The sequence below is a fragment of the Calliopsis andreniformis genome, chromosome 6, assembly GCF_051401765.1.
Source record: "Calliopsis andreniformis isolate RMS-2024a chromosome 6, iyCalAndr_principal, whole genome shotgun sequence".
Classification (NCBI taxonomy): Eukaryota; Metazoa; Arthropoda; class Insecta; order Hymenoptera; family Andrenidae; genus Calliopsis; species Calliopsis andreniformis.
Window position 1 is genome coordinate 21,659,556 of NC_135067.1, and position 8,084 is coordinate 21,667,639.

Sequence of the window (8,084 nt, forward strand, 5' to 3'; positions counted from 1 at the left end):
ACAATTGGAATGGCCATTAAACAATTTTCTTGAGGGTACAGCCAATTACAGTACTAATTCCTAGATCTTCATCCATTACTATTAAATCAGAAGTATTGATAAACCAAGAAACCTCACAAAGTAGTCCCTCGCTCACATCCTGAATACTTTCACAATCAGAATTGCACAAGCAGCGTACGTGAACTCACGTCCATCCAACTCGATGGCGTGTCCAACTTTTTCAATAAACTGCCACCTTGAAGTTTAGCCTCATGCAGAGCAATCCGAGACTAGTTTAATTTCCCATGCAAATTGATACACCCACGCCCCGCTGTTAAACCCGTAATCGCGTGCAAAAATCTCCTCAACGAGCATCTAACTCGAGCATTAGAGTACCGACAGATCCAGCAGATCCACCATCCCGTCACTACACACAAAATCGTTGCGCAAGTTCATTATCACCGTCCCATTGTTGTGGCACAATAAACTAAATATTTCGGTGAACAGTAAAGGAAAATTTATCTAGGTGCAAGGTTGATAAGACCAACGCGTTCACACTTTTGTCGTGATAAGGTCGGAATGGCCGCCGCAAAAACGACCGCGACAGTGGTAGCACACGTCGAGTTGTGTATATCTATTGCGATTCGTACGTGAGCCAGGCTCGCGTGTGGTTGCGTGTGTGTGACCAGAAATACGCGTCGGGACGTATTCGCTTCGGCAGTCGATCGCGACGCGAGCAGAGGAACCTGCTCAGGTGTGCGTTCTCGCGCTTTTCCCTGTGCAACAAGTGCAATGCGAACCGCGGAACCGAACGTCTCATAAACACGTGCCATCGACGTTTCCTTCTCGTTCCTGCGAGCCGCTGCTCTCAATACCTGTGCGTACGATCACCCAGGACCACGCCACAGGGCTCGACAACTTTCCACAGTTACTTCTGCATTTCTTTCACGTTACAGTGGATATCGAAGAGGAGTCGACACGCCAACCCTGTTGTGCGAACATGTCGCGCCATTGGCGAATATTCATTCCCACGACCATTGGAGTGATATTAATTGTTGGATTAGCGGTAGCTCAAGACGCCTTCTCCAGCAACCCCAGCAATATCGTATTCCCTGGACCAACCACCTCACGAAATGAAAAATCTGAATCTACCCCGGCGAGCAAGCACGAAAACAGCGAACTGTCGGTAAATCGATGTTGGTTTCGATAACACTGATCCAAATATGTGATAATCTGACGTTCCACAGTCTCTAAAGAACAGGTTCCTTCTCAAGCCCGAATGCCGTAACACTCCCACGTTTTCTCTAGATAAATAGTGTAATTACGTTATACCGTGTCGCGGAGATCGCAAAGAGGCACAATGCGCCGTGACGAAACTCGAAGACCGATCACCGTTCGCGCGCGAAATATTTTTAATTGTTTCGCAACCGTGCTAAAATCGTGCACAATTGCGCGTCCCGAGAAAATCGTCGTATCGTTCGCGTTGGCAAATTACGTAGAAGTCAGTCATCCGTGTCGGTTTTGTCAGTCCCTCCCCACTCGCGAGCAACAACTGAAAAAACAGGTGGCAATTCGCTCTGCGGAGGTAGACACCTATAGGATCAATGAGATCGCGGTTGCTTTTTACGTAGACTTGGATGACGTCGAAGGCCGAATAACACTAATGTCAAGGATGCACCGAGACCGAGGTAGCAACCTCGCTATGCACGATACGATTAAAATGCTCGTCACAGTGTCCAGAGTTTGTTCTATAGGTAATTGATTACACGTCAGTCGGCGTTTGTGCAGATTCTTCGCCGATTACTCCGCGTCCGTTTATTATCGTCGACCCAACTAATCATAAAGATTGCTAATTGGATACTTCAGGAAAAGTAGTATCAATAACGTCGTAAAGAATCGCAAAATGAGTTAGTGAACATGGAGAAGATAGGTTTACGAGAACCGAGCATAGCGATTAAAAGGAGAGAGAAATTGAGGTTACGATTAATAAAACCTGCGTAGCGCGCGAGTTGCAAGGTGAGGCCTATTCACCTGACAAGGTCGGAGCAACCTTTATTTCACTAAGTTTACGTTCCGCCTGTCATAATGCAGTTATCGCTTCTCGAGTACACAGTCACAATGTGGTAACGCGATCGTAGAATCACGGTTGGGCGCCAGCTATTACGCACGACCTTTCAAAGCCGTTGAAATCTCCAGGAACGTGGAGTAACAGTTCTTTGAAAGTACAACGTCTCGGGGAACACATTTCTCGGTTATGCTAATTACAGCGCGAGTAATCTGTCGATTAAAATGCTCAGCGTACCGCTATCGATTTTCCCTGCAACTGTAGAAACATCTCAGCTGACGCTCGGCAGATCTGAACGTTGTTTGTCCAAAGTGGGACGTCAACGATGATGAGGAAACGACTCAATCGGGTTTTATCGAGGAAAGTACATTAACACCGACGACGAGCTTCTTAGAAGTCGATTCGTCGTTTGCTCGTTTTTCGGGTGTCTGTGCAAGATAGTGGCTTGTTGAGAACCTGTTCCAAGTCGAAGGGCGCACGTTTCAGATCCGGAGGAACGAGTCTGCATCGGTCCTGCTGAGTTAGGAGTCTCCTGACAGAAAAACACTTTTAGCGTTCTAAATATAGACTCCACGAAAGTGCAGATTTTTTACGGTTTCCCGGATGGTTGACCTGCAATCTGTTTGATAATCGCTTTAGTCACAAGAGTATCCGCGATCGAAGACGATGACTCACTTCGTCATTTACCGATACCGGGAATACCCTGATAATTATGTGGATAGATGTACCGTTTGAACATGTTTTCGACTAATGATATCTGATCGCGTTCCTCCCGATCGTTTTGCAATTCAGATATCAGCGGAAAACCCAGGCCTCGTTTCCCGAATTTTTTGAAACTTTGAAACGAATGGTACACAACTAAATGCTCGTCTACAGATCCTCGCATAATTGAATAGCTCGCGATATGCATGACAAAACGTTGGAATGCTTAAACAAAACAGACTCAAAAGTCACTGATTAACGTGTTCTTTTTCTTAGGAAAAATTGTCTGCAACCGAAGGCTGAATACGAAGCAGGACTGGTTAACCGAGATATTAACGTGTACGGATGTAGAGATAAGTTTTTCTCACGAACACATATTTATTGTTCGTAGACTTGCTCCCGTAATCCACAATATCCGACACAACTGGAATCTAAACTTTATCGATTTATCATCGTAGATTAGATTGTAATTGTATCAAGATAAAGTTATTACATATTTAGAACACCCAAGAACGATCCAGAATTTTCTACTGATCGTGATACCTATACCAAGAATGTCCTTTTGTTTTTTCAGAAAACGCTGCAACTAGCCAAGAAAATCAGTTCCTTCGATTCAATCGACGAGTTCCTGAGCATCACCCAAGGTTTTCAATTACGGACAGGTTTCACATTTGGCAGTGAGTTCTAAAATATTACTTATTATCACACGAGATTCTCATTAAGAATTTATAGGAATTAATATCAGTAAGGAAAACCGGTTGGTTCCTAAGAGTCTAAGTTGAAAAAACATCGATAACTGCACAAGTACATATACCTTGTAAATTATACTTTATTTAACGTAAGGAGAGACTAAATTTTGTTACTTTCTAACGAAGTAAAAATTGTAACATTGTGTAATACTGTGAGACAAAGAGAATTGTGCAGTACTAGCTGCTTATAAATTCTTCGATGTTTAATGAACAAATCATTGAAAATAAATCAACTGCAACCACAGTAAATATTGCTCGTGTAGGTAAACGAATTAAACGAAACGGTGTCGCTTGGTGATTTCATTGTTCAAACATCGTATGATCGCCCAATAAATTTTATGCGCGAAGATTAAAACTAAAGCGTAAAAAATTATACTCAACAAAATAGAACTTCAAAATATGAAATCATAAAAAAATTTGACTCTAATATTCAATCACTGCTCTCTACTTTACAAGTATAAAACCAGCAAATATCATAGAACAACCGATAAAAATTAATTTTTACCAAAAATTTGCTAAATTCTGAAGAAATCTCGCAAAATTTATCACAGAAAAAGTGATAATAAATCATAACAAATAGCTATCTCAATAAAAAAACATAAGATATATGTATTCTATTCTAAACTTTGGTGTTTTCAAATTCATCCAAAAGATTTACTCTACACTTATTGTTACTCTCATATATGATCAAATGGATCTGATAATTAAAAACGAAGACTTTCTTATTCATATCTTCTCGATCAGTAGCTTTTGCGCGTGGTTTACTATATACGAGCTTATTTTTTACGTATTTTGGAGCAAATGTCGGTGTACAGGAATCTTTAAGTTCCAGTTCTAAACTTAAATTTTGCAAAAATTCCTTACGATCCTGGAAAAAGTCAACAGGTTTGAGGAAACCACCGAATTTGTTTGTATTCGGTACTAGCCTATTACTGATTTCGTTAATTTCCTCTAAACTGGGCAATCTGACTTTAGGCTGGAAAAAACGGATCGGTGTTTTTTTATTTTCTTGAGGTTCCTCCAAAACTGGTTGATCGGCCAAAGTAGAATAGGCGATTTGCAATTTGCACGAACGTCTCCAAGTGTGAACTTTCGATGTTGCCGAGAAGTAAGCGTTCCGCGCATCTATAAGCGAAATGAACAGGTATTTTTATTAGATCATTAGAGAGGGTACCTAACTTGTTTCTTTAAGCTGAAAGTTGCAAATGAGCCCTTGCCTTCCTTCCAAAATTTCCGCGAAAATTCTATTTCACCGTTTGCTTCGACGTACTTAACCGAGCTTGTCTCAACGATAACAGGCCCATCTCCTTGACCGCACTCTCTCTTGATAACTTTGATAGTTGGTGCCATTTCCTCTTCCAATTTTATCCTATTAATGCTTTGCTCGATCTCCTCTATGTTGGTGGACGAGATCTCAAGCTTGAAAAGATTGTTGAGATCACCCTCGCTCAAATCGTATGTCATATCCTCATCCGTCATCGTAATTCCCTTCGTATCGATATCGTTCTGATTAATATCTTTAACGACGTCACCCGTTGAGGACGATTCTTGAAGTGTTGTAATCTTGTTTTTTCCGCTATTATTCTTATCAATACCTGCTTTTAAGGATTCGTCTGTAGTACAGCTGTAATAGGAGCGGAACTTTTTCCTGCATAAAAATTCGAGATTACGATTGTAGGATTTGCTTTCTTCATAAAGGAAAAATGGAACCTTGGCAACCCTGTGATCGTTCTACATCCTCACCGATTTCGTTGTCTCTTTTTGTATTCGATACCAGTGCTCGGTACAATGTCCACGAATATGTGCCTACTGGTCACTTTGTGCGTCTCCATAAAGGCTGTCACGTTTCTTCTGCCTTTAATCTGTCTACCGAACCAATCGAGGACCACGTTCTCTGAAAGGCGGCTTTCTAACCCAGAAGCAAGGCCATCGACCAGTGCAAAATAATTGTTCGTGAATGAAATAGCTTGTACGCGTTCGTCCATCGTTCACCTAGAATCTAAAAGAACGAAGAACGTTTACGACGGAAAGTTTCCACCGTTTTCCTACAATGAGCACGATATACCACAGAAACCACAATACGAAGATAATCGGATATAGTAACGTTCCTTGAAACTATTCGAAAAATAATAGATGAATCTATTTTATAAATTAGAAAAAATAAAAGAACTTTAAATTTTTGAAAATTTAAAAATTTTAAAATTTGAAAATTCGAAAATTTAAAAATTCGAATATTTGAAAATTTAAAAATTCGAAAATTTTTAAATTTTAAAATTCGAAAATACGAAAATTCGGAATTTCGAAAATTTTAAAAACTCGATGCAAAATTCGAAACTATTACCGAACATCTTCCGAAAACCAACATCGTAGGACGAGAGGGAAGTGGGTGAAGAGAAGGTCGTCTAATTCTACGGAGTTTTAGAAACGTTTCACAACCAACAATTCGGTTTCAGATCCAATAGAAGAGACCGAAGAACGATCAAACGCAGAGAAAGCGATTCCAGCTAAATGTATGCCGGAATTACAACCAGTTTCTCTGAATCTAGAGTCCGATCCATCCACCATGTATTTTCCCTCTTGTACGCGTATCAAGAGATGTGGTGGTTGTTGCAGCCACTCGCTGCTCTCCTGCCAACCGATTGCTTCAGAATTTCGAAATTTTGAAGTAAGTTAAGAAGTAAATTTGTCACTGATAATGGCCACTCCCCAAAGGAATTAAAAATGACGAATCATTAAAGGTGGCGGTTATGTCGGTGACTAACACCGATGGATTCAGCTATAGGGGAAAACGCATCGTGCCGCTGGAGGAGCACACGAAATGTGTGTGTGACTGCAGAATTAAGGCGGAGGTAATTTGAGGACAGTCGATAATTGGGATCTTCCTTCTTAAACCGGTACAAGTCGGTTTGTGACCTATGTACCGCGCCTCGCCAACACTTTCGCGATGCAATGCACTTTCCTTGCGTGAACGAAATCATTCAAGCATTTAGGAACTTTTGGTATTACAAAATTCTTCCTTTTTTCAATCATTTGTCCTGATCTTTTTTAGCACTGCACCGAAAAACAGTCGTACGTGAAAGACGAGTGCAGATGCAGGTGCAACAACATCGACGAGGAAGATAAGTGCCGCAAGAACAATGAGACGAAGATCTGGAATCCAGAGCTTTGTACCTGCCTTTGCAGAGACGAACAAGAATGCTCCACAGGGTTCTACTTCGACCAAAACGCGTGCAGGTGTGAGCGGAAAGAATAGGGGGACTACTAAGGAAATAGGCGACTGTCTTCTCTCACTGCACGTTGCACTCTCGCATATCTTGTAAGCTGCACGCGGTGCACTGAATCTTTTCTTGGTTTTTTACAAACGTTTCACTTTTTATGCTTCATGCGCAAACTAATGATGTTTTTCTTGATTAACTCTTCTAAATGTAGACTGCATACTAACTATTACACTTATGACACTATGTTACCACTTTAAAGTATTTTAATATTTCTTCATTTCTATCTTTCTTTACTTTTAAACTATCCAGGACTGTCAGACGTTTAAAACATTTGAAGCATGCGTTGCCTTCTTCAGGTTTATGGTTTTACGGGATCTATCCTGTGGTTTTTTTCAATATATGCTTCTTTCTATAATTTTGTAAGTTGAGGAGTGGTTTAAGATATTTAAAATTTGGAAATATCTTGTAGATGTCGACAAGTGCCATTATCTAAGACGTGGATACAACTCACAAAAGGTACAGACTACAGATTTGGACAAACACAAAAACCAGATAATGTACCCCCTGTAATAATTGCATTAGATGCAGCAGACCCTAGAAGAAAACCTAAAGAGGATCCAGAATACAAATAAAGAAACTTCTAAATTAAATCATAAGACTTGCGAGATAGCTAGTTCAGAGGACATGCTTATAGCTCAACCCTCCACCTTTGTGCCATTTTATTATTACACAAAATGTATGATTACATAGTATTTGTTATATAGTATTAATTTGATATCAGAAAATATAAAGTCAGTATATTTTTGCATATCAAAACTTTGTGATATAAGGCAATATAATTATTTAAAATATAGCATTTATATTACTTTCTATTGAATTTATCTCAGAATGATTGTAATCAAAGACAATCTACACTTATAGATAAATTATATGTGGCATTAAACATTACAATACTGGAAACGTAAGTGAATTTTTTGTTTATATTAATTTATATGAATTAGTTTGCTCTTATAATCGTTTGCTCTAAAACAATCTGTATTTCATCTATTGTTAAACCTTATTAAAAATGATAGTCTAGGATATATAACCTCATTTTTATTTACCATATAAATTTTTTAAAATAAAAAATTTGAAATAGAAATCAATTAAGTATGCTAGAAGAACAATTAATGATATATGTAAACTGAGATTAGGAGATATTTGAAATCAGTTGAATAAAACATTGACTTACTAGTTGGAGACGCATAATCGACACTCGTCCACTCTTTCGCTATTACAGGTTAAAACGATTGTTCTATTATAAAGAAACACTATACTAATTTTTCATATACACTGCTGTTAACATGGATTTGCACTTTTTAAAAAATACCA

The 8,084-nt window shown here is 39.3% G+C and overlaps 2 protein-coding genes across 5 annotated transcripts; one reads left to right on the top strand and one right to left on the bottom strand.

Moving 5' to 3' along the window:
- The first annotated feature begins 435 nt into the window (after positions 1–435).
- Pvf1 (PDGF- and VEGF-related factor 1) lies at positions 436–7,569 on the top strand. 4 transcript variants are annotated; one of them, XM_076380492.1, is made up of 8 exons: positions 436–856; positions 936–1,165; positions 3,321–3,423; positions 5,949–6,160; positions 6,234–6,344; positions 6,545–6,729; positions 7,183–7,229; positions 7,296–7,569. In XM_076380492.1, exons 2-8 carry the CDS (start codon positions 980–982, stop codon positions 7,343–7,345), a joined length of 894 nt encoding a protein of 297 aa, XP_076236607.1. In that variant the 5' UTR covers positions 436–856; positions 936–979; the 3' UTR covers positions 7,346–7,569. The 4 variants fall into 4 exon arrangements, 2 of the variants coding, with proteins under 2 accessions (XP_076236607.1, XP_076236606.1); XR_013002161.1 differs by having other exon boundaries at positions 440–856; positions 6,545–6,811; positions 7,296–7,368; XR_013002160.1 differs by having other exon boundaries at positions 441–856; positions 6,545–6,811; positions 7,183–7,323.
- On the bottom strand, positions 3,439–5,562 carry LOC143181043 (uncharacterized). Its single transcript, XM_076381231.1, has 9 exons — positions 5,239–5,562; positions 4,713–5,143; positions 4,121–4,620; positions 3,934–4,075; positions 3,779–3,850; positions 3,678–3,728; positions 3,618–3,645; positions 3,561–3,573; positions 3,439–3,519 (listed from the first exon to the last, which is right to left on the bottom strand). The coding sequence occupies exons 1-9, from the start codon at positions 5,478–5,480 to the stop codon at positions 3,439–3,441; spliced, it is 1,560 nt and encodes a 519-aa protein (XP_076237346.1). The 5' UTR covers positions 5,481–5,562.
- Positions 7,570–8,084: the final 515 nt, after the last annotated feature.

What these genes read in the sequence shown, in the direction of transcription:
- LOC143181043 (XM_076381231.1), bottom strand. Translation starts at nt 5,480, where the DNA reads ATGGACGAACGCGTACAAGCTATTTCATTCACGAACAATTATTTTGCA. An exon ending in TACTTGTAAAGTAGAGAGCA is followed by an intron (nt 3,851 to 3,933) that starts GTGATTGAATAT and finishes TTTACGCTTTAG; the next exon opens with TTTTAATCTTCGCGCATAAA. An exon ending in TGAAATCACCAAGCGACACC is followed by an intron (nt 3,729 to 3,778) that starts GTTTCGTTTAAT and finishes CTGTGGTTGCAG; the next exon opens with TTGATTTATTTTCAATGATT.
- Pvf1 (XM_076380491.1), top strand. Translation starts at nt 980, where the DNA reads ATGTCGCGCCATTGGCGAATATTCATTCCCACGACCATTGGAGTGATA. An exon ending in CAGAATTTCGAAATTTTGAA is followed by an intron (nt 6,161 to 6,233) that starts GTAAGTTAAGAA and finishes GAATCATTAAAG; the next exon opens with GTGGCGGTTATGTCGGTGAC. An exon ending in TTCGACCAAAACGCGTGCAG is followed by an intron (nt 6,730 to 7,182) that starts GTGTGAGCGGAA and finishes AATATCTTGTAG; the next exon opens with ATGTCGACAAGTGCCATTAT.